The following is a 26,053-nucleotide window of genomic DNA, read 5'->3' on the forward strand; positions in this document are numbered from 1 at the left end:
TGGTTTGCTGTGCAGCCAGGCTGTGTTCATATGCTGGAGCTAGCGGCTGTACTGTGCTCTTCCTTTGAAGAGTGTGGCCCTGACTCTCTGGCTTGCAGGGTTTTATTCAGATGACACAGACTTTCAAAGCCACAAAACAGCATTTTAAGTATTGTGTGGTTAAGACCTCAGCAAATTAAATGTGTAAATAGAGTCAGCCCTGTGTCTGGATTCCTATTGCTACTGTAGGGTGCCACTTTCAAGGGTTATTAAACTTTATAGTTGCTGGAAACCATTGTTAGCTTAATGAAATAAATTAAACTCAGTCAGGAGCTGATACCAGGTCTCACCTCTGTCCTCTCTCTGTCCTGTCTCCCTGTTTTTTTGCGTTAGGGTTGTCCTGCTGGTATGGAATCGAGAGCTCCTATGTGATCCGTGGGGGCATTTGGGCACTTAGAAATGTTTATCAGTGTTGATTGGTTAATGCTGACTCATGATGAGAGGATTGAAAAACATGTGACATTTTATCTTATTTTTTTAGGGTGCCTCTGGTGAAGAAGGTGAAGCTGGAGAAAGGGGTGATCTTGTAAGATTTTTTTTTAATTGGGGATATAAGACTTCGAAAATTTTGAAAAAATATGATTTCTCTTTCTGACACTTCTCATTTTCTCAAAGGCTACGTGGGTTTTTCCTCTACCTTGATTGATGATTCCCAATCCTGAAGGAAGGAAAAGTTGTTAGTAGATGTAGTTTTAAACCTCTGCAGAATTCCTATAGAGACGGCAAACTCTTCCATGGTCTCACACAGAGACATTCAAATTGCTCATATAGTACTACAGAATGTAGTCTAGCAGAAAAACCGTGTCTCTTTATGGTCAGGGAACTGTGGCCTGCAAATATGACTGAGAGCATCCTATCTCCCCTGAGAAGCTCTGGAGGAATGACACCCATCTCCAGAGGGTGAGACCGCCGGGTCTCCAGGACAAGGTCAGGGCGCACTGTCTGTGTGCAGAGCTTCAGGCTTGCTGCCTCATTATCATGATGGTTTGGGCAGGAATGATCAGACCCCATGTGGAAATGTGTGCCTGAGTCCTTCTGCGGTCAGCAAGGTCTTTCCTGTGAAGTCACCTATAGCTCTTCAAGAGCAGAGAAACCGTCTGCTAATATTTAGTTGGACATACAGGGTCTGGAAGAAATAGAAATGAAATGTCTGAACTGGGCCAAATTTCCGGAATTTCGTTGAAAGGAAATTTCTGAGATTACTGCATTTTAGCTTCTGTAATGGCTGTTCATTTTATGTGCCTAGGGAATGTTTTTAAAATTTAAATCATTCCATCTTGTAGTGGAGATATGCTAACTCTTGAACCGAAACTCATCCAAAATTAATGATGGGAAGATCGCCTAGGTGGTTTTTTCTTAAAGCCTGAAAGCATGTATATTTTGTTTGATAGATTTGGGGGAATGAGTTAGAAAACATAGAAGTATAAAAATAAAGTGTCAGTGTATAATTTTAAATGTTCGCCGTACTTGGTAAGAAAAGCTATTTTATTTTATTGCATATAGATTTTCATTTTTGGTGCTGAGTGTGTATATCTGGGTGGACCTCCCAGAGCTCTGGTTGCAGCCTGTTAGTCAACAGCTCAATTGGCCAAGGGCTGGGAGGTTGCCTTGCTCACAGAAAAGCACAGAGTTGGGTAGCCGAGCTGGAATGGCAGCCCACATTTTGTGTGAACTGTTTTCTACAATTCTGGGCTCCATCTGCATATGGTTTTCTATATGGTAGCAGTTCAATAGCATTGGAAAAAATGGTTTAGGAAACTGTAAAGTGAATGAATTGTACTAATCTAATTTTGTTTTACTGATTTAGGGAGATATGGGATCACCTGGCCCAAAAGGATCTGTAAGTATGATGAAATTAAATGGTGCAAAATTAAAAACATAAATAAAGCTGTAGAAAATGTAATATTCCACTTCATGAAATGGTGGTATAAAATTAAATTCCACGAAGGACTAGGAGGAAATAAGTCTCTAAATTTGCTCTGTAAATAATGGATTGGACCAGTAGGAAAAAATTCTCAATTGTGTAAATGGATCTAGCTTCTGAACCAACCACTCTAAAGAAGGGCTTTGTTTTGATATTCTAAACGGCTCAGTGGATGTTACATTACAAAACTCTGACACCCTCCCCAAATGGGCCATTTCTAAAAGATGGCAGGCGCTCTGCAGTGAGGAGAAGGGCTAAATCTCAGCTGCAGTCATGCTTCTACGGAATATTTCTGTAACTGTCTTAATCTCCCACATGTTCTAGTTGAGGGAACTGAGAAAGAAGCCAAACACATAACAGAATATAACAGAATCATCAGAACCACAAAATGATCAGCTTCTTCTATTTTGCTATTTTATAGGAACTAAGCTCATGTCCTTGGAGTAGATGAATTCAAAGTTGTCAATCTAATTCATAGGAAACCTGAGGCATCTTGCTAATGTGCATATCAGCACTATCTGAAACAGAATTTAGAGAGAAAAGGGAAGCTCCGATGGTAATCTTGAAGGCCACTACTACTAGCTTCCAATGGATTCTTACATTCTCTCTGTTTCTGGAATATTCCCTATTTCTTGTCTTTATCTGACCAAATTATCTTCTCAGCAGCTCATTAAACCCTACTAAAAAAAAAGAACCCACTTCTATATCGCTCTTTCCCTCTGAATCCTAAAGAAGAACTTCAAAAGATAGCCATTGTAGAATAAAATCAGGCTCCCAGCAGTGTAGACCAGACCTGTCTGGAAGTATTCATGTTTTACCCATTTTGTCTCTTGGAGATCTAGAACTTTGTCTGTTTTCTGTGCTTTTATATACTGTGTCATATAACACTTCTTAGTGTGAACAGACTTTCTCCTTCATAAGAATTATTGCCTCCTACTTACGCATGCTGATCCCTCCTCTATTTATCTGCTCTAGGGGCGCCCACCCTAACTTGGTTTCAGGGGCTCAGATGCAGGCTTGTTTGTAGGCTGCATGCACACTAGTGTGTGGATGCAATCGTATTGGATGGACATCCCTGCCTTTAAACATCAAATTTCAAGAATGTTTGTGCTTAAGAATACTTGACCAGGTGGTAGCAGCCCGCCTTTAGTCCCATCACTCGAGAGGCAGAGGCAGGTGGATCTCTGTGAGTTTGAGGCCAGCCTGGTCTCCAGACGAGTTCTAGAACAGACATAGCTATTACACAGGGAAACTCTGTCTTGAAAAACAACAACTAAAGAATACTTGAAAGGAATGGTTTAAAATTGCACCAACTATAAAGAGTAAACCCTGATGTGTTTGGTGAGAGAAATCTTATGTCATTGTCTAAAATAATTCGGTGATGTTCAAGGGAACAGACTCAAACTATAAAAGAAAAATTGATCATAATGTAGTGATCAACACTTACTGCACTCTAATTTGGATGTATTAGGAATTAGCTCTTAATTCATCCTTTCTTTTCTACCCACTTTGTATATGACACTGCCCAAGCAATGCTGAAGAAATTGAACTGTCCCGCTCCAGAGTCAGGAAATTGATTTCTTAACATAGGAGCTTTTATCATGCACTCAAATGTGAGCTCAGATGAAAACCCAAGGTCTGCTCAGTGCACAGAGTTGAAGAACTCTTTCTGGGAGATCCAGGATCCTTACCGCATCCTGATCTTTGCATCCACGAGTTCCTGTGCTTTGTTCAGTAGTAGTCATCCATCGCCACCAAGAGAGTGTAAAGATGTGGCCGGTGCTTGAGTGCATTTTTAAAATTCATTTTGGCATCTCTTTGTTTGTTTTAAAGCTGCTGGAGTTTTTCACCTGGGGTACCTGACAGTTTTGCAGCCTTTTGCAGTTTTAGGCTCTCTTTGTTGGTGTTGCTTTCCAGCAAGTCTTTCAAGTTCTAATTCTCTTAGAGAAGGCAATCTTGTCAAGTTGACTTCGATGAATATATCTTCTTTACATCATAAGCGAAGATCGAGAAAGCTTGTGGGACCTTGGTCTGGGTGCATGTGGTGAAATCGTAGCTTTACTTCTTCCCTATGCTGCACACATTGGAATATTTGAAACAGCTCTTCACAGATAGATACTTGCACAGGAAAATGAGGCAGAGTGAAGTCACTCTATAACATCCCCAACCTGCAAGATTAGCATTCCCCCGACTTCCTCTTGTCCTGACACCCTCCACTTCCTCTTGTTCTGTAAATTTTTCATCTTTACTCAGAACAACAGTATGTTGTACTGCTTGGCTTACAAATTGCAACAAATTTTAGTCTCACAAAAGAGTGAATTAGTAAACTCTCCTTTTAAAAGTCAGTTATTATACATGAAGATTAAAAAATGATTTTTAGTGTGCTTTCAGGAAAAAAACATTGCAATTTGTGTTGTATGTATGCCTCCATGCTGAGGAGGAGAGTGGCTTGTTGGTTAGCTTCTTTAATATTTAGGCTTAATTCCCTTATTACTGAAACTGTGAAGTCACCCCCCCCCCCTTAAATGTGTCACTTTCAAGGGTATTCTGAGTGCACTGGCTTAGTTAATGTTAGCATTTTCTGATTCCTGTTATTACTAGTGTCTTCAAGTCATCAAAAACATCTTCTAAAGTTAATACCATAGATTCTGGATTGTTACATTTTTATACCTAAATAACACATATTGGAGAAAACCTTTGACTTGGAAGGAAGGTTGTCTTTTTTTTTTTTTTTTTTTTTTTTTTTTTTTTTTTTTTTTGCCAGAAAATGTACCATCGTTACTTAAAAACTAATGACAGGTTGGGGAGACGCTGGGTGGGGTAAAAGGACCTTGCCATACAACTTTTATGATCTCAGTTCAGATCCTCCAAAAGTTATTTTAAAGCTGGTGATGGTGGCGTGATTCTCTGTAACCCCAGCCATACGGGAGATGGGAGGCAAAGACTGGGGACTTCCAGAAGAAACTACAGGCCAGAAAACTTGGTTTATGACAGCAGAAAGATCCTGTCTCGAACAAGGTGAAAATGTGAGGACTAACTCTTAAAGGTTGTCCTTTGACCTCGTGCCTCCCCCCCCCCCCCACCACCACCACACTCACAACAAACAAACACTTGCTTGGACTGGGCTGTGTCTTGATGGTAGGGCATGTGTAAGAACCTGGATTCAAACCAGGAGGAAGCCTAAAACCACTGACTTGTTCTTAGGAAGCGCTTTAAGGGATGGCAAATGAAGTCCTGAATTGATCTAATCTCAGTGGAGATTTTGAAATAATAATAAAATAATTATAATTTATTTAAATTCTAAGTGGCTGTGAGTGTCTATAGTTGAGGTAACTTCTAGACAGACACCACTGAGGAACCTAATGATGAAAACCTAAAATTCAACCTAAATTTTGTATTAATTCTAAGCAGAACATTGCTTATGTCTAGCCCCAGTTTCATAGTGCAACTGTTTGTTCTAGTGGTAACCCCTGGGGAACCTGGCCTGAGGGCCCCGAAGGAGTCCAGAGGGCTTCCTGGAATGGAAGGACCAAGAGGACCACCTGGACCCCGGGGCGTGCAGGGAGAGCAAGGTGCCACTGGGCTGCCTGGTATCCAGGGCCCTCCGGTGGAGTGGTGGACACATCTCATACTTTTCCACAGGTATAGTTTCCTTTAATCTCAACCAAGTTCTTCGGCAGTAGCCCTCTCATCGATTCCGGCACCTGGTTCCTTGTGATGTCTGTCCTGACAGCTTCACAGTCTTCTCTTTACGATTGCAAAGACAACCTGTGCTTTCTTTCTCATCCAGGGCAGAGCAACAACAGATCAGCACATCAAACAGGTCTGCATGAGAGTTATTCAAGGTAAATCAATGGCAGGGGTTGAAACATCTCCACTGCCTGCTCTTGCTTCTTTAGCTTTTATTTCTGTAGGGCGTGCAAGGCTAGGTAACCAGCTTTTAAGGAGGGAGATGTTGATACCAGTTCTGTTTTTACCTAAGAGGTGAAGCTTACCACCTTAATATAAAATATTACCTTCTGTCTTAGTCTCCTCTCCCATCCAGGCTCCATCGTCTATGGGTCTCACCCCCCCCCCGCCCCTTTCCAGAAGAGAGGGTAACAGACAAATGCATACACAGGTGTCATGTTTCCCCCTCGTTTGCAACACAGATTCCTAGGCATCCCCTCTCCTGAAGATGCTACCCTTTAGTGTCTATCTGGTATGGTCTTAGGCTCTCACAGCCCAATGCCCGGAGCAGCATAAGGACACTTTGATACCCATGTCCTATAAACTATGTTTAAAAGTTACAAGTAACAGTTTTCCAAAAATGATTTGGAAAAAAAGTATTCTTGCATTCGTTAATTTTGATCTAAATTTTCTAAGGCTATGGAAAATCATTATTCATTTTAGAGTTTGCCTACTCATAAAACCACAGAGAAGAACATGATATATGTACCAAAATACCACCCCAAAATAACTGAGGAGACACCATAATTTTGGGGCACTTTCTGAAGAAAAACCCCTCTTATTATGGTAGAATTGTTGTCTCAAGGAATGCTTGCCTTTCATGTGCTAGTAGACAAATCCCACTCGGTCTAGTAGACTTGTAGAATTTCTAGAACCAAATGAGAATGGAAACGAATATTTCTGTATTCGTAAGCCACATAAGGTCTCGTCACTGCACGCCACTTTATTTTGGCTACCATTTGAGCTTTATAGCAATTACTAACATAACCCCTCTGGAAAATTATAATTTTATGTTTATAAATTAAGAAATTCAAAATAGTCTACTTAAGTAATTTTTAAATTGTTGGATGGAATGTGCTTTTAGTCCTGTTTTTTTTTTTTTTTTTTTTTTTTTTTTTTTTTTTCCCTAAAGCTTTAAAAACACTATTGCACTAGAATTCTTGCCTCAGCATTTAATGGGGTGGATTTTTTTGCCTTCCACAGTTTTAGCAGCTGATTCTGAATGTCTGTAAGAAGACCACAGAGTTATTTAATTTTTAAAACCAACTGTGACCATTTCAAGGAAGGTTATTTTTAATGATTGTTACCTACTCCAAACATGAAAACAAACTGGAGGAGAATTACTAGAAGCCATGATATTCTCATGATATTTAAGTTTATGAATTGCTTTGAACCAAAAAAGCTTTTAGTTCGATGATCGATCTCAAAGAATGTCTGAACCTTAATTTTGAGCGATGTTTCGGTTTTTTTAAAAAAAGCTCGAGAAACATTTCCACCCACGCATGTTTAAGAACCTCAATTTCTTCGCATCCTGGGGTTTCACCAAGTACAGATAGGCGATCGGAGTGGGACAATCTCAGGTTCTGGATCCACCACTCTCTCAAACCACCCCCCTCACCCCGAGTTACGTTGTCTTAATAAAACAGCTGTACCAGATAGATCCAGGGCAAGCTCAGGAAAGGTCACTGGGGATGTCGTCCTCTTCTTCCTGAGCCAACCGTTTGTGTTTGTGACCTGCTGTCTTGTTTTTATTGTCGTTCATGGACATTTTGCTGCAAATGGCTGCTAGTCCTCAAGAGACCAGATGCAGGAGCCCTCAGGCCTTTCCTGGGAGCCCTGGGTCCTCCACTGGACCTCCAGGCCCCCCCCTGGAGAGAATGGTTTCCTCCCTGGTCAGATGGGAATTGCCGTGGTCTCCCTGGCCATTAAGGGTCCCCCTGGCGCTCGTGGCTTAAAGAGGACCTAAAGGTAAAGTTTATCTTATTTTCATTAAGTGTAGTTGTCTGAATATGGGGGTTCCCATGGAGACCAGAGAGTGCATCAGATGCCCTGGAGCTGGGGTTGTAGGGATGTTTGTGAGGTGCCCAGTGAGGGTGATGGGAACTAAACTTACATTCTTTCCCAAGAGCAGTGTATTCTTTCTAACGGGGAACCCTGTCTGCAGCCCCCAAGGTAAGCTATTCTGCCCCAGGTGCAAGGTACCTTGCTGCTTATTTTCTTTAGATGTTTGATCTGCACCCCAAACTCACAGACTCAGGAAATTCTTGACTCTAAAGTCGTTGTAGGGATTTCTTATACGGCATCTAGTCTAAGGAAGTTGGGGTGTCCTGTTAACCTAACAAAGGGCAGGATATGAGACTGCTCATGGTGTTGCGGATTAGCGCTGTTCCCCTCCTCTTTGAAGAGTTAGTCTGGTACCTTCACTCTTGATGGGCTTTTATTTTCAGCCCCAGGGCGCAATCTAACTTACTTCTTTCCTTAATCTAAAAGCAAGCCAAGTGCTTGTAGGCAGGAAATGTTGCAAAAACAAAACACAGTTTTGTGAGCAGGTAAGACATTCGCAGAGCTTTCAGAAAGACAGGGCTCCTCAGACAGCCTTTGCTAGTGGAGGTAAGGGAGCCGAGGTGTTTATGGATAATTTATGGAGAATTAAGTAAAGCGAGGAATTTCTGTGTTGTGACCAGTTACTGACAGCTCTCCAGGGAACTTCAAAAGGATGTGACATAAAAAAACAAGAGTCCCCCCCCATTATTTTTAACATTGTGGTGTTCCAATTAGGGACAAATATTACGGTGTGAAAGGTCAGAGGGCAAGTCAGCTGCCTCTTCGGATCTATAAATGAGTTGCTGATGTGGTTGACTAACTACAGCCCCAGTTGGAACAATTCGTTTAATTACTTTTTCGGCATGTGCAGAGCTGTGTGTTAAAAATGGACTCTAATTGGGACTCTTGTAAGTCTGGAGAGATGAGGGAAAACACAGAGCACTCTGTTCTTCTCAGAAAGTGTCCAGTGCTTGTGCATCTTTGTCCTTTTTAGCACTAGCTCAGGACTCTGTGCCAGATGAATCTTGTGGGCAGTACCATCCACCCTGAAGATCATGGCTTGGGTGGGCAATTGAGTTGGTTGGACTGGTTGGACCACAGGCATCAATTGCAGTCTTTCCCCAACTTCCCATGAAGTCAAAGAACAGCGATGTGAAAGGCTCCTGAGACCTTATGAAGGTCTCCAGTTCTCTGCCCATCCAGACACACTGAATCAGAAACTCAGGGTGGAGCCTAGTACTTGACTCAAGAGATTCTCAGCAGATGTAGATGCGGTCAAACATCGGTGTGTGCCGTTCAAGTTCCTTAGAGGGTCTAGGGAAATTAATCACAGAAACACAAAACTCACATCCCTGTTCTCTTTAGCAAATCAGTGATTGGTTCAGATCTTGACTCTGCTCTTACCAAACTCTCCTCCAGGTGGCTTGCGGGGGCCCACCTCCCCCAGTCTTGGCTGCATGAGGAACTCCCTGGGAATTTACGAGCAGGGCAGCAGCAATTCCCCCTTCCAGACTCTCAGGCTCAGGTCTGGGCTTTGGGGGTTTATGATGCCCCTGCGGTGGTCTTAACTGTAGCCAGCATTTTTGAAGTGCTTTCTGGAGGAGTTTTTGGCTGCATGGGACAGCGGCTGTGTAGAGCAGGTTTGGCTCTAGCAGGAGAACCTCATCTGAAAGGAAGAAAAGCATATTTCCGAATTTGGACCCCAAGAGAGGGCCTCAAGCATCCCTGCTGGATGGCAGGGTTTCTTCTTCTTCCAGTGGCCACAACACTGGTCTACCATCCATCCAGCCTTCCACCCCTTTCTCATTCGATTCCTTTAAATTAGCATTTTCTAAGGTTTACTTCTGAAATCTGGGGTGGAGGCAGGCAGGGTAGGTGGATTTCATTACCAGCACTACAACTAATTAAGAAATACACAATTCCAGGTAACTGCCCTTAGCTTTACTCCACCACGTATTGGACAGTAATATTTAATGAAAAAAAATATTTTATGCTACTAGTCAGAAGTTTACAGCTTAAAATTTCCCCCAAGGAAATACATCCTACTATGTTGAAATTTGAGTTTTGAGGCATTGAAGATGCTCTTCAGTCTGGCTGTCCCCTTCCCCCACTCTCATCTAAGAAAAGGAGATAACGTGAGGCTCACTCTATCAGAGTCACTTTGCATCTTTTCTCAGAGAAATAAGAAAAGTAGAAGAGCTACACTTATTCTTAAGGCTTTTGATAGTCCAGGCTATGTGTTAGTCATTGTTTTCCTCTTGACGGTGGAACATTTGGGTAAGAGCTTGTCACCTTCCCCGAGTGTCCCTTCCCCACCAATGTAGATTGATATCTCAGTCCACAGGGGTAGTTCTCCCGGACACCATAATATGTGTAACTGCACACATGCAGGACCAGTGTCCATGTGGCACGCACCCCTGTATGCATGGCGGGGTCCAAGAGTGACAGCAGAGTGGCCTTCTGTTCAGTTTGCTTAGCGTTTTATTCGTCTTTCTGCCCATAAATCTCATTTTTAAATGTTCACGGTTAGGATTAATTTTTAAGCTCCTTTGAATAAAGGCTGTGCATTTTTAGACATTTCAGTGTGAGCCAAGCAGATGTGACAGCACGGAAGGGAAGGTGTGAGAAAATACATGTTAGAACGGTGACTCACACGTTTTCTCTATTAATCCGCTCTTTGGGGGCGGGCGGGCAGAACATCAGTTAGAGCTTGTGAGTAATGAAGGTGAAGTAAACAGCACCCGGAAAGCCCAGCATCCTGCTCTTCCTCTCAGCCTGGCTCTCACTTCATACCCCACCTAAGGCTTTCTCATGTGTATATATATTTAGCTATCTTATCTACATGTGAGAACATTTTGCAGCCTTGTTTTGCAGTTGCTGAGGCCCCAGGTTCGACTGTCTCATAAATGCCTTGTGCACATTTGGTTGCCACCCGCAGAATATTCCCAATCAACTCCAAGTTAGAAGTGAGAGACACTTGTGACAGCACACTTTAGTTTTTAAATTAAGTTTGCTTTTGATAATGTTACATTTACACCGCTCAAAAAGTTAAAAGCGAGAAAGGAGTTTAGTAAAGAATTTCTCCCCCAAGCTTCCTATCTGCTTAGTTTCCTTTGAGGGCTCCTTCTTACGATAAAGAAATCCACTGGCTTTCTGTAGAGCCCTACAAGCGATACTGTAGAAATCTGGGGATAGAGCTTTCTCTGCCCCCTTATGAACAGAGCCACATTGTCCTTCAGCAAGCAATCCAGACTTCATTTTTTTTCATTTAACAATATGTCCAGGAGACCATGCCAAAGAGCTTCCTGTGATTTCCCCAGCTGCGCAGCTGTCTCTTCTGTGGCAGTAACTCAGTGTTTACCTTTAATGATCCTTTTGACAGTTTCTAGTCTGCCGTTGCTGTAGCAAGGTGGAGCGCACAGCAGTGTACATATCTCATCTTGGTACAAAATATTAACACAGACTTCTTTCCTGCTTCTAATTCCAGCTCCATTCCAAAGCATTTTGCTGTTCTGAGCGTAAAGTTCTGGAAGTAGAATTCCTAGGCAGCAGGGAGCTCCACTTTTAATGTGATTGTTATTGTCATATCAATGAACTCATGCCAACTTGTACTTTTCTACGCAATATACAGTTCTTTGTTTCTCTATAACCTCAATATGTTTACATAACCCTGGAACTTTTGCTAATTTTATAGGATAAACATCTCTGTTCCTTTTTAATTTGTGTTTATCTGAAAGCAAACCCAGGAGCACTCTCATTATGCGACAGCCATTTCTGTTTTCTTTTCATGGCTGCCTAATCATGCAGTTCGCTCATCCTTTTAAAATTAATTTTCACTGCTTGTGTATACATGCATGCCTGTATATGTGCGTATGTGCACCATGTATGTGCAGGTGTTTGTGGGGACTACAGGGGGTGCTCGATCTCCTGGAAATGGAGGTACAGTGAGGCACCTGATGTGGTTCTAGGAACCGAGCCTGAGTCCTCTGTAAGAACACAAAGTGTTCTTAACCACTGAGCCATGTTCCCAGCCCCGTGTTTTCCCATGGTTCCTAGACATTTGATCAATTTGTGATTTAGCCTATCGTTTGATAGATGTTTAGCCATAACTTCTTTTCCTCGTGGACTACTCACTTTTTCTAAGCATTTGATAACTCGCTGATGTTTTCCACTTGAGATGCCACCTTTGTGGCTGGAGAGGTGGCTCAGAAGGTGGGAGCACTTGCTGTTCTTGCAGAGGACCCCAAACCCACGACTGTTCTAAGCACCCACATCAGAGCACTAGCACGAATCTTTATACCCAGTTTGAGGGGACTCTATGCCTTTTTCTGGTGTTTGCAAGCAACTCACACACGTGCACATGCACACACACACAAACAGACAGAAAGCACAATAAAAGGAATTTTAAAATAAAAGAGGCCATCTTTGTTATAAACCAAATTTCTCATACATACTTGTATCTATTAGGACCTCGTGCCTCATGGATGAATACTGCACCATTTAATAGGTTTAATAACTGGTAGGATTAAGTCCTTCATACTACTTTCCTTGGGTGAACTTCATGCCTATTCCAGCTTATGTGATTTTTAAAATATAAGACAGAATTATCTTCTCTGGTTTAGTGTACTTTAAAAAATGGGGCTGTAATCAGTATTCCACTTAGGGAGAAGAATGACGCTTTATTGGGCTGTCAGTCCACTCCAGGATGAGTTTCAAGCCTTTTCACATGCATTAGAAATGCTCAGTTTCTTTCACGTGTTACTTGAACATTTCCATTAAGCCCATGTCTAGTTGTTGAGTATTTAATTGCTGCTATAAATAGTCTTCTGCCATTTCTCATAACCGATGGCTCTTTGTATATGTGAAACGATTGATTTTGGGGTATTAATTTTGTATCCTGCTAGATTACTGAATTCACTTATTGTTTGCAATGGTTTTTGAGCCGATTCTCATCTTTAAAATATATGTTCCCATTATTTAAAAATAGAAATGGTTTTAATTCTTTAAGCCAAATGATGTCCAATAGCAGAGAGAGAATATTCTTGCTCTTCCTGGGCAAGGACCACTGTCAAGGGTTATGTTTACAGATTGAGACAGATTTGATCATATCAAGGAAGAATCCATTGACTCTTGCCTCATCATGTGTTTTACTGAAAATGCACATCCAGTTTTGTTGAATTGTCACTTCAGGGACTACAGATCAATCCTTTGTTTGTTTATTTGTTTTCTTCTTTGGTCTGTTGATATGTTTTTTGTCCTTGTCTCATGAGTTTGTGTTTCTTTTCAAAGTTTTAAAATACAGAAATTTATTGATATATTGAAGCATAACATTTCTTTAATGAAATGCAGGTGACTTGGGAGAGAAAGGAGAACGTGGCCCTCCAGGAAGAGGTCCGAAGGGTTTGCCTGGAGCTATAGGTCTCCCAGGTAAGTGAGTTCTGCTGTAGAAGGAGAGGAGGAAGTGGTGTAGGTGTGTATAGAACAAGAGCTGAGGAACATTTTAAGGAAGCGCTTGCTCAGTCACTAAAGCTTATCAAGTACCATGATGGTGGGCACCGAGTTTTCACCACTGGCTCTAATGAAGAATTAAGTGATTTGTAAATCAAGTCTGCATTTCTTGCCAGCAGATAGATATCAAGGCTTGAACTATTAATTTCTTAAAGGAAACTATTATTTCCTTTAAAGGAAAATAGTATCAAGGTCCATTCTTACTCCATTTGTTAAAAAATTTGCAATGAATGCAATTGTATCCATGTCTAGCTCAGGTGACCATTTCATGCTATTTTATTATAATTATTAACCATTGTTACTAGTTGGTGGTTATGGGAATCAAGCCCAGGGCCTGGCCAACACTAGGCAGGCTGTTTCTACCTTCACGCTATAACACTAACCCTGACATTTTACGAAATCCAGAAGCAGTCGTTAAGGAATCCACGTTCTCAGTTACTCATGTGGTACACAGAGTAACTGAAATGTCATTTTAAACGCTTTCCTTTCAGGTACCCAGACCCTCCACAAACCCACTCTGCCCCAAACAAACATTGAGGGAATTGCTCTCATAGCTCCACACAGGAGCAGGTCAGAGCTGTGTGGGCCAAAGTGACAGAGCAGCTTCTGTGAGGGGCAGAATCCTCTCCCTGGGCGCTCTGTGCTCTCTTTCCACACGTGGTGCTGGGGTCTGGCCTGAAATGGACTCATCTACTGGGGAGGTGCCTTGTAAACCCAACCACTGAAGGATCACTGTGGACCTGAGGCCTGGGCTCAGCTCAGCAGTGGGTAGGATGTGCAAGCTGCCCCCTCCTGACAGCTAAGGCATGGCTGGGGGAGGTTCAGAATCTAGTTGATTCTTACAGGGGGCAATTAGGGACAGAGAGGTGGGAGGAAGGAAAAAAAAGTAAGGTGTGGCTTGTTTTCAATCACGGATTGGAAAACTTGGTTTAGAGAAATTTAGGAGAAGAAATTACCATTTTATAATTCTGCCAGAGGTTACATATTTAATCATGGCTATAATTATATAATTATGACAAAAAATTAAAATAAATCCTTGCTTTCCAATTATCTATTTCATTGCTCTCGGGAATTGCTTTCTTATTAAAATTTTGGAGGGGGACTGCATTTGGACAGAGCTCAAACGCTGCCAATCTAAAACCGTGATTTATGAGCCTGTCCAGATATTTTCATAAATTAATATTTTTTTATGGTTCGGTAAAAGGAAAATCTAGCTGGACTTGGAATGATCAAGAAGCAAACTTTAGCACACACTAAAATGTGGGCTTGTTGATGGCTGAGACAGAGAGAGGAAAACAGTTCTCACTATGAGTATCCCCCTTTGACACTGGGCATCATATGGGGCTTTAAGCGATCTACTCCTTTCTTTTTTTTTTCTTCTACATGGGTCATCTCTCCCTTCCTTCCATCTTCTTCACACTGATTCTCTCCTTTCTCCATCTCCTGCATCCTCCATCTCCTTTCTCCTTATCCTCCAGGCCTACCTTCATCTCAGTTTTCTTTGGGGGGAAGGCTTTGTTACTTTGATGAGACAATGACATCATTTGGTGAATTTTGAGCTTCAGATGGATTTTCCAAAATATAGGCTAAACTTCCAAATCATGGTCACTGGAGAAGGATGTTCTGCTGCTGGTTGCTTCTCTATGGGTATCAGTAGACAGGGTCAGTATTTACCACTCCCCAGGGTGCCTGTTCAGGCCTGTGTTTTTCAGACAGGTTCACATTCTCTTCTTTGCACTGTGAATATATTTGCCTAATTGGGTCAGTCATGTCCCTGACAAGGGATTTCCTGCCTGAAAGCGTAGGCCCTACCATCCAGAAAACCCGGGTTCAAATCAGGCCACGGTCCTTTCTTCACCTTATGGCCTTGGGCCAATTAGTTTCTCTCTGTGCCTCAGCTTACTTATTTACAAAATTCCAGGGAAGTCATTCTGAGCGTGTAATCTTGAGAATTACGAACAAGCAGTCACCTAAAGTGTTTAGGACAGTTTCTGACATGACAATTGCCACGGAATGTGGCCTATTAGTTCAGTTTTGCTTTTGACATTGACGAGGGGAGCTATGGGCAAAGCTGAAACTTAATGGAGCCCTTACAGTCCAGCGTTTACCCCTGCTGCCCTTAATCAGCAGCAACAGGGAAGTTTGCTCTCCATTGGCCCTCCTCCCGAGGCGCCGGCCTTCCTTCACGACAGGGCTTCGACTCTGTGCCATGACTGTGGAGACCTGGTAGCTATGGTTGTTCCACTGGTTAATTGTCCAACAAGTGGATGAAATTTTAAAAACAAATTTCCTAATAGAACTTAGAATGTGGTTTTGTGGCACTTTCCAAATATAATGCTAGTAATAATATTCTGCGCAGGAACCTGTTGGCAATCTTCCATGTAAATACACATTTTACCTGAAAGTAATATTGCCCTCACCCTTTTAAAGTGTTACCTTTTAAAAATTTGAACACATTTTAATTAAAATCTACTTAATATCACTTTCTTAAGCTCTAATTTTTAAATTTCATTTTTAAAATATGTTTTTAATTGAATTAGAATTACCTCGTTTTCCCCCTTCCTTTTCTCCCTCCAACTTCCCCAAGTGCTCTCTGTCTAATCCCTGCATGTCCACCTTGACTACCATTGATAGCCTTTTTTCTTTATGATTGTTATACACACTCACCTATACATGTATACATATGTACATGTTAATAAATCTGCCAAGTCTGTTGGTGTTAGTATATATATTCATATATATATATATATATATATATATATATATATATATATATGTGGTTTAAGGGCTAACTAGTTTGCATTGGACAACCCATAAGGTGCTTATCAGAAGGAGAAGTTAATCCCCTCATTTGTTAATTGCCTATAGTTTTTTTTTTAATCTAGGGGTGTGAACCTGAACAATTCCCTCCTTCCACATTAATATTCCATTGACATTGCCATGGCTCCAGTCTTGTTTATGTAGCCATCTCCAGGAGACAGTTTCCCAGAAGACTTCCTGGTGCTTTGGCTCTTATGGTCTTTCCACACTTTCTTCCTCCGTGTTCCCTGAGCCGTAGATCAGGAGCTGTAATGTAGATGTGTCCCTCGGGGCTGGGATTCCCATGATCAGTTCTCTGTGCCTTGTGTCCAGTTGTGGTTTTCTGGGATGGTCTCTGGGGAAGAACCCTTCTTGGTTGTCTCTATTATTGAGTTTGGTATTTAAATCCAATGGAGTGGGAAAAGATCATTTCATCATTCTTTGTGCAAACATACCTAGCATTTAAACACTGTAATAAGTACCTTCAATAGCTATCGGTTGTTAGAATCCCTGTCTTCTTTCTGTGATGTTTCCCTCCCCAGCAGCATCTTTCTGTTCAGTGGTAAGCATTACATGTTCTGGGATTTTTGGTCTATAATAATTGCTTATTATAGACCAGATGTCATAATTGTAATGTTGATTATCATTTTGGCTATTGTACCTTGTACCTTGTTATTTAAAAACAGACATGTGCTGTATAGTTTGTTAGTTGAACTAGAAGGGACAAATATTTAAGGACTATGGTGCCAGGTGCAGGCTCCTAGGATTTGTGGACCCTTCTCTTCCTTATGTCCAGTGACCACTGCTCTCAGTTCTTTCTTATGGAGCAAGATTCAGAACCACACCCCCTATGGGTGCATCTAGGAGAATATATGCACATGCGGATACATGTGAAGCCCAAAGAGTAGGTCCTTGCTAATCCCCATGCTGAGAATTAACTGGAGTTAATCCTCTCTTTATTTTGGCCATATACAGACTGGCCCAGGTGTCACACACCCTGACAACGGTGTCTGTGGTTGTAAGTGGTAGAGGGAAATATTTGTGTTTCCTGAGTCTAGGTTCATATAAAGGACAGAAAGACAGGTTTCCCAATGCGATTAGTTTGTCTTTGTCACCATAGTTACCCGATGCAGGCATATCCCCAACCTCTTATTTTTCTGCCTCTCTCCGAGAGCTGTGCAGATCTCATAAACAACCTCGGGGTTTTTAATCCCCCCTCTTCTTCGTTCTCTCACCAGAGCTAGCTGGAGCTGTTGCTGAGTTAGGTCATCTCATTAAGGGACATCCCCGCATGCCTGCTGCCACTGAAGTGCTCATGTGTGACCAGTAACTCAGCACTCAGAGCATTCCAAGGAAAAATATTTAATAATAAATCCCGACTTCTCTGTGCATTCAAATTCACCGGGGAAAGGAATAAATTAAGTAAAGAACCTTGTGAAGTAGCACAGAAGTAAGCTCCACGTAGAAAAAAAAAATGTAACTTTGAGGCAAATCCCCAAAGATTAAGTAGCTGCTCCATTCATCATCAGATCGCCTACTTAACGCTGACAATTGTCTGCACGTCTTTTTCCTTCATTTGTGAGTATACCTTATTTCATTTTGTAAGGCATTGGGGGAAAAGGCTTGCCTCCATCAGTGTAACACGCCTGCCCTCTAGTGTCAGGAAAACTTTTGGCAGTGTGACTGTTGGTGCTTCAGAAAGCCGTGTAGCCATTAGGTAGTTGGTGTAGTTAACAGGCCCACAGGCTGGACAAGGCATTTGGGAGGGGGTGCTCTCCAGACCCTGGTCTTCTCAGCACACAGAGAGCTTCAGATGGACACTCTAATGTAGCCGCTCAAGCTAGCATTTGTGCTGCTTTATGAACAGGGGCAGTGAGTGAATCCTCTCCAACTGGAATCCAATGTCACCTCAATATGAGGCTCCCTATCCACTAGTCTAGAGCATCCTGGAGAGCAAGCTGTAGCTCTCAAGAAATTGATAAGCTGTTATGGTCAGGCCATTACCTGACCTACGGCATGAACACAGGACAAAACCTACTAAAGTAAGTTAGTTTCTTACAACAGAGACCTAAAAGACAAAACTCACTCTTAAATTTTTGTAATTGTGGCTGTTTATTTTATTTCTTAGTCAAGTTAGACTCAACAAATTCACCACCAACATCACCACCACCACACATATAATCTCAGGAGAGTTGGTCAATCATTATTTATGGAAGGTTAGTTCAGTTAGAGTAGGGTGAAGGGCCCTTATCGCTAACTATAATGTTTTCTAGATCAGCAACTTGGAGACTAGCCTTCTTAACTCTGTTTCCATATGAGGGAGATGAGGTCAGCCATGAGCACAGCATATGGTATGTGAGAGAAGGGCACTCTATGGTGATGCTGGCGATGCTGGTGGTGATGACATCATCTGTAGCTACCAGGGTGTGCATTGCTGGTGCCCTTGCTGAAGGCTGACAAGGGCTAACTGTGACTCTTCTAAGATGGACCTAGGATAGAAAGGACAGTGTCGCTGACTCTTTGTCAAACGTCAAGATGAAATTTGAATAAACTCAGCAAGTTAAAACAAAACAAAATAAAATGCCCATGTCCCTTAAAGTGTGTTGGGTCTGAGCCAGGAATGGTAGTTCCTGCCTATAATTCTAGCACTTGGGAGGCAGAGGCGGGAATTGAAGGCCAGCCTGGGCTACGCAGTGAATGATGTCAGCCTAATCTACAGAGAAAGATCCTCACACTGCTCGCAGAGTGAAACTTGTAAGAATCTTTCTGTTTTTGCTGTTGTTTTTTTGTTTGAGCAGAATCAGACTATATATTACTGATTAGCCTTGAGATCTGTATGTTGAGAATGCTGGCCTCAAACTCATAGATATCCACCTGCCTCTGCCTCTCATGTGCTTGGATTAAAGGTGTGGGCCACCACATCTGGCTGAACAAATTCCCTTTAAGTTGTGCACCACCACATCTGGATGAACAAATTCCCTTTAACTTTAGGTTTCAGGGAGGGTACTAGTTTACTCGCATAAAATAAAAGTTTGAACCAGTTGTTCCCACCAAAAATGGGAAGGTCTGATTAGAATCATGGATGTTGTTTCCCTGTGGTAGCAGCTAGCAGGAGCAGCCCTGGGGCATCCATCCTCCAGCTCCCACCCACTTAGTGCCCTCTTGTGTTTCTCCAAACGGGCACAGAACACAAGTGGTCCTTTCCATTATTATCCCATTATTTGTTTTCTTTTAGTAAAGACAGTGGGACATTTCCTAATCCAGGCCTGTTGGTGGATGACATTTGTTGCCAAGGATCCTTCTCTCTACAGGCTTATAGTTCTTGGCTTTGAGTGTGGGGGTCCTCTGTGACAATCATTCAGCCATGGCTTTGCCTTCCCAAAACAGCTACAGATAGTATGTAAACAAATGAGCATTGCTATTTCAAATACAGCCATTTTTACAAAGAAGATTTGGAATGTGAATTGAGGTAGCCTAATCTACACTGCCTGCCTAGAGATTAGCCTAATCTGTGCTGCCTGCCTAGCTTCCATAGTCTTTGGACTTGAATTCTTCTTGTGAGCATGGTCATTTTCTCCTGGTCTTGATCTGATTTCAAGATGAATTTGACATATTTCAGTGGGACATTCCTATTGCTAAAGTACATGAAAATCACCTTTTATATGTAGTTAGATGTGCCCTATTTTTTTTTAAGTTAAAAAAAAGTCAACCTGACCTTTAGTTGTCTCTAATGTCAGGGGATGGAGAGGTCTGTGCTGCAGGAGCTGTTGTGACAGTCTTTTCTATAGAGGCTGTGGATGAGGAAAAACCTTTCTCCCATTAGAGAAAATGCATAATCACCTGCTTCATCTCAATTTAGAGTTGGATAAAAGCCTACGAGATAATTTTTTGGAAATAACACATTTCTGCTTAACTGCAGCCTTAAGATGCATAATTCAAAGATAATTATTCTCCCTTAAATATTGCTAATGGTTTGCCCTCTAACACTGCTTCGTGCCGGGCTTGATGTAAAACACACAGAAGAATGAGATGTGTATAAAATAGGGTCTCCCACCCACCTTTACTTCAAAATATATGAGATCTGCAATAATAATAATACCATTTTTATGACCAGGTCATTATAGGAGGATGTATGTAATTAGACCACTAAAATAGAAAAAAAGACCAAAGACCCTGGAAAAGCAGGAGCGTACCTTTACCTACAAAAAATGTGCAATTGGACGTGAAGATTTGGCTTTCAACTTCTCCAGAGAATGCCTACGATAAAAAACTGAGACAGAATAAAAATCCCTGCAGCAAGATTGCCATAGCTAATGCAGTTGCTCTACGCTGCTTTCTTAGAATCACTTTGGGAATAATACAATGAAAGCACTGTTGCTGCAAAGAGGGACACGTTTAATAGAAAGTCCTCTTTCTTACGGGGTACTCTGTCTCGGGAGCTGCCAAAATAGAAACGGCTGCAAGAAACTCACTGTGGCGAAACTTGTGTCCGGGTAAAATTCGGGAATTTTGTAGGCAGCATGGTGTGATCTTCTAAAAGACATTAGTAAATAATATTTAATAATTGAGACAGTTCCCCAATTTAACTGATGCTGTCAATCACAGAATTTAATAACAAACACATCATCCCATTTTGCAGATGATGAAAGTTAGAGATTTTTTTTCTTTTACTGATTCTAGTTGTTCATAGAGTTACAACTTAAAGCCATTTGTCCGGAAAGTCTATGCTTATCTTTGTCTGGATATGGATCCCTATTAGAAATTAGGGAAGCTGCTACTGCTCATGAGAAAGACAGCATGAACTATAAATCAGCCCAGCACATGTGATTCTGAGTCTTCCGGTAGCCAAGATGCAAAGTCAGGTGAAACCAACTTTAATAGTGCAGCTAGTCACTGACTTAAGGTTGTTAGTCAGATTTTTCAGTGTTGTGAGGATATGAAGCGAGACAAATTTAGTAGAAACATCACTTAAAAATTCTGAATTTTGATGTTTTTTTTGTGGAGTCAGTGATATATATTATGATAGTCTCTCCTGATGCCAGACAAAGTTGGCTATGCACTCACTAATGAAAAGACCTGTACCTTGCGGTTTCTAGTCAGGATGCTTGAGAGGTTGGGTGCATTATTTACTTAGCTATGTTTTTAACATAGCCACAGTATATACAGAGGGATGCCTGTGCCATTTACTTAACCCACTCGCTTCAAAATATTATTGTGTCAGGTAATAAGTCTAAAATTTGCTATAAAATATTTTACACTTTTTCATGTTAAGCCTTCACATGTCAGCTTTATTTTATACTTACAGTTCACCTCCGTCTGCGCCAACCACATTTCAGTAATCAGTAGCCATATATGGTCATATATGGCTGCCATGGTGGAAATGTGAGAGACATACACTGAAATCATTTTCTTTTTTCTTTTCTTTTCTTTCTTTCTTTTTTTTAAACAAGATTTTCCTTTTATGTGGAATTTGTACAAGTTGCACTCACAGAAAAAGACTAGGAGGTTTTGAGGTCACGAAGTAAGAAAAAAAAGAAACTGAAATCACTTTCTGTCTTCGTTTTCCATGAAATCCACATCCACCAATGGGGTTCCCCATTTCATCCTTGTGCGTGTTCTCCAAAGGCACTGGCTCGGCATCTTGTTGCACACTGCTGGGCTGTACGGTCTAGCGTCTTCTGCTAATCAATAGTTTGTTTACACGTGTTGATTTGTGTCTGTTTCAGGTGATCCTGGCCCTGCCAGTTATGGAAAAAATGGCCGAGATGGAGAACAAGGTCCGCCAGGAGTGGCAGGAATTCCTGGTGTGCCTGGACCCCCAGGTCCCCCAGGCCCTCCTGGTTTCTGTGAGCCAGCCTCTTGCACCCTGCAGTCTGGTCAACGTGCCTTTAGCAAAGGGCCTGACAAGTGAAAGCCTTAGCGTTAGGGGTCCTCTCCACAAACCATGCCTGGGAGAGGAGCAGGGGGGAGAAAAAAACACCCAAAGCTGGGGCAATGACTAAAAGCTTCATCGTCAGCATGATTACACAAGTCCTACCTGACAATCAGATTTAGAAAAACGGTGCTATTCAGTAAGTCTTGTTCCTTGTCCATGGAAGGAAGACTGGTGCGACATCAGACAAAAATCAAAATCAAATTTCCTTTAGCCAAGTTTATAATCTTCTTCCAAGGATCTTGAACTTTAGTATGTTATGAATAAATATGTGATTTATTGTGGGCCACTGTGCCAATGAACAAAAACAACTGTCCAGTTTACCTCAGTTGCTATAGTTATCTTCATTTCAATTCAGATGCTGTGCTCAGATAATTAATTCAGTTATATTACTTCAGGTATTGCTAGGATAGTAAGGAAGAAACCCCACTACATTCAATAAAATTGGTGCTTAAATCTTTATGTGAGCTGTGTCATGGAGGTGATCTATTTACATCCTACAGTGGTTTCCATCTTTATTCTGAATTTGTGATTTGTCTGTTCTGTACCCCAAACCCATTCACATCTCCCACGTGAAAGCAAAGAAGTAATTTTAATACCCTGACATGCATACGTTTTAGTGTTGACATTATTTATTTTAAAAGTTTGAGGTAACATCTCTGGTTGTACCAAAGAACAAATAAACATGGTTTCATAATCTTTTGTATGTTTCTAAATAGTTGCGTTAAAGGCAGTTAAAGGTTAATTGAATTTGTTTATATACATTAAAATTTTTGACTTATTGCTACTTCTAAAAATGTGTTTGTTTTACTGGTTTATTCCATCAAAAGAAATCTGAAAAGTTCCTACAAGTCCATAGGGTTACCCTGTGACAGATATTGTGTGTGTGTGTGTGAATGTGTGTGTGTGTGTGTGTGTGTGTATGTGTGTGTGTGTGTGTGTGGTGTGTGCTGAGAGACTTAATAGATTTATTTGAAATTCTAATGAAAACTATGAACTCATTTCTCCTAGAAGAATGCACAGGTACATACACATGTGCGCTTTGTGTAGTATTTCAGAGAGTTCATGGAGTCCTATAAATCTAGACTTGCTTGGTCTCTGGGTTAGTACCATACCTTCATTTCAGACGTTATTAGCTCCTTTTGGAAACCTCATTGATGCAAAAATGACTTACCTTCCACCACTTTTTTTATAAGCTTTACAAAGCAACTTATCCAAAGCACCACATGTAAAAAAAATTAGATAGTTTAGGGTTACATTATGGCAATTAAATACATGTGTACAATGTATCGTAATTAAACCAGGGCAATACTCCTTTATAATTATTATTCTTCAATTATTATTTTATGTATTGGGAATTGTGTGTTTTAGTCATTTGGAAGTTCATCATAAATGATTTCAGCCCGTAGTTATGCTGAGATGTTAAAGATGAACTACAAGTATTCCTCCGGTCTGGGTTTTGGTGCCCTGTCCTAAACATCTTCCTCTTCTGTCTCTTGTGCCCCACCCCAATCTCCAGGGACCACAATTCCATTCTAGTTTCCACAGAACAGCAAGAATGTGTAGCATCTGTGTTCCCAAGCCACATGACGATCTCTACTTCCATCCATATTTCTGTCAATAAGACACCATTGTTTTCATGGCAGAACATACAAAGATACATTTCTTTGTTAATTCATCCACTGAAAAGCACATTGGTTCCATGGTTTGGTTATTGCATAGTGCTGCAACAGACAGAGTGTTTGTTACTAGTAGACAGGAGTTTGTTGTTAAAATGATTTAATCTTCTTTGAACATATACACAGACATACAGTGGTTGAATTTCATGTTATTTGTACTTATAGGTTTATATGTATTTTTGATTCCCCATACTATTTTTCATAATGACTTTATTATAATCCCACTACTAGTCTGTAGGGATTCTTTTTTCTTTACGTACTTGCTAGCATTTGTTAGTGTTGTTTTTTTTATTATTGCCATCTAAGTAAAGTTGGATTGTGGCCTGTTTCACATTCTCTAGTGATCACTGAGATCTTGTTTTATGCACTCATTGGTTATTTAAATGTCTTGAAATTTTGAGAAATATCTGTATTTTTTGGTCATTGTACAATTGTATATTTTTCTTCTTCAGTTGAGTTTACTACATATTCTGGATCTCACTCATTTACTGGAGAAACAGTTTGCTCATACAAATAGAAAAGGAAGAAATGAAATTGTTCCTATTTGCAGGCATTATAATTCTATCTGTAATAAACTCAAGAGAGTCCACCAGGAAACTTTTAGAATGAATGAACCTTTAGCAAGGCAGCAGGATACAAAGTAAGTGGCTTTCTAACCTACTGATAATGAACACATGGAGAAAACTGTCATGAAAACAGTCTTTCATTATAGTGTCAAAAATATAAAATACCCCGGAATAATCTTAACTGAGGATGTGAAAGTCCTCTACACTAAAAATAACAAGACACTAGAGAAAGAATGAAAAAACCTTCCATGTTTACAGCTGGTAAAAATGATAGAGTGAAAATGGTTGTATTACCAAAAGTGAGTTATAGATGCAGTGTGATCCTGTCGATAGAGGCTTCTTATTTGTTCCTGGTCGTCCAGACCCAAAATAACCACACAGAAACTGTACAAATTGCATTACTACTTGGCCAATGGTTCTTGCACATTTTTAGCTACCTCTTACATATTAAATTAACCCATCTCTATTAATGTGCACATCATCACGAGGTCGTGGCCTACTGGCAAGGTTCCTTCCAGCATCTGTCTTTTGCAGCAGCTACATGGTGTCTCCCTGACTCCACCTACTTTCTCCACTATCTTTGCTTGGAATTCCTGCCTTACTCTATTCTGTCCTGCTATAGGACCAAAGCAGCTTTATTCATTAACAAAACGAATTCACAGCATGCAGAGAGGAATCCCACATCACCTCTCCTTTTTTTGTCTAAATAAAAAGGAAGGTTTTAACTTTAACATAGTAAAATTACATATAATAAAACAGGTATCAAGCAAGAATTACAGTTATAATATTTATATTTCTTTTATCTTTTATCATTACTAAGGAAAACTATAATTATAACTATCTATTCTTCAACTCCATCAAAGACACCAGAAGGATATAGTATTAACTAAGTTAACAGGAAGTGCACTGTAAGCAACTTCTAAAACTCTAAAATTGACAGAGACATCTTGCTGCCTGGACTGTCACCCACAGTTCTTCTCTATCATTGGATTCCTGGGTGATCTTGGGGAAAAAGAAGAAATCACGCTGCAGGTCTAGGGACTGGGTTTTAAATACCCTGTAGGTGTGGTCTTGAGCTTTGTGGGAGGAGTTGCTGCTTAGTGGACTTTCTAAGGGATGGAGTTTGGAATGGGGAAAAGTGAGGCTGGAGCAGAGCTTCTAACTTGAACATCCCAACCTTTTTGGATATATAGGCACTGGTTCAAGACTATCTACTTCCTGTGGCATGGGACAACATGAAAGGGAAATTTAAGAGTCAGTGGGCTCATGTTTAGTGAGCCAGACACAAAAATGAGCCAGACACAAGAGCAGATACGCTGCTCACTGGGACATTTTGAAAAACCAGAGAGCTGAGGATTCTAATTGTTGGACAGACCATTCGTCCTGGATAGGTGCCCACTTAAGCCAGGAGAGGTTGTACCAACACTGATGTCCCAGGAGTTTGGGGTAACGGCACACTAAATCGGGAAATGATATATTCCAGGAGTAACTGAGCCATCACATCTGCTGTTTCCCTGGAGGTGAAGAATACCTCTACTCATCCTGTAAAGTTGTCAGTATGAGTTAAGAGATAACGGAGCTTTTTTTGAGTGAGCATGTGGATGAAGTCAACCTGCCAGGCCTCACCAGGGTGATGTCTTTGGTTGGTGTCCCTGGTACTGATGCAGGGGTTGGTGTATCAGAAGTCCCCCTGCGGGTTGGCCTTGGCACATGTCTGGCAGGAGGAGTGAACCTGTAAAATGCAGGTTCGCAGGTGGATGGGATCAAATAGGGGCTCTGGAGACTAAGGTTAGTTTCTACCAGGCCAGATTTCTTGATACAGTAGCAGAATCCT

The 26,053-nt window shown here is 41.1% G+C and overlaps 1 protein-coding gene across 1 annotated transcript in view; it reads left to right on the forward strand.

Annotated features, from left to right (window-relative positions):
• Col9a1 (collagen type IX alpha 1 chain) overlaps positions 1–21,953 on the forward strand; it is an 85,158-nt gene extending 63,205 nt beyond the window's left edge. Inside the window, 9 exon segments of the mRNA XM_042055761.1 lie at positions 521–565; positions 1,847–1,883; positions 5,425–5,570; positions 5,754–5,947; positions 7,482–7,554; positions 7,557–7,646; positions 7,648–7,660; positions 13,085–13,162; positions 21,769–21,953. Of these exon segments, the coding sequence (XP_041911695.1) occupies positions 521–565; positions 1,847–1,883; positions 5,425–5,570; positions 5,754–5,947; positions 7,482–7,554; positions 7,557–7,646; positions 7,648–7,660; positions 13,085–13,162; positions 21,769–21,953 (861 nt within the window).
• Positions 21,954–26,053: the final 4,100 nt, after the last annotated feature.

The sequence above is a fragment of the Arvicola amphibius genome, chromosome 9 (assembly GCF_903992535.2).
Source record: "Arvicola amphibius chromosome 9, mArvAmp1.2, whole genome shotgun sequence".
NCBI lineage: Eukaryota > Metazoa > Chordata > Mammalia > Rodentia > Cricetidae > Arvicola > Arvicola amphibius.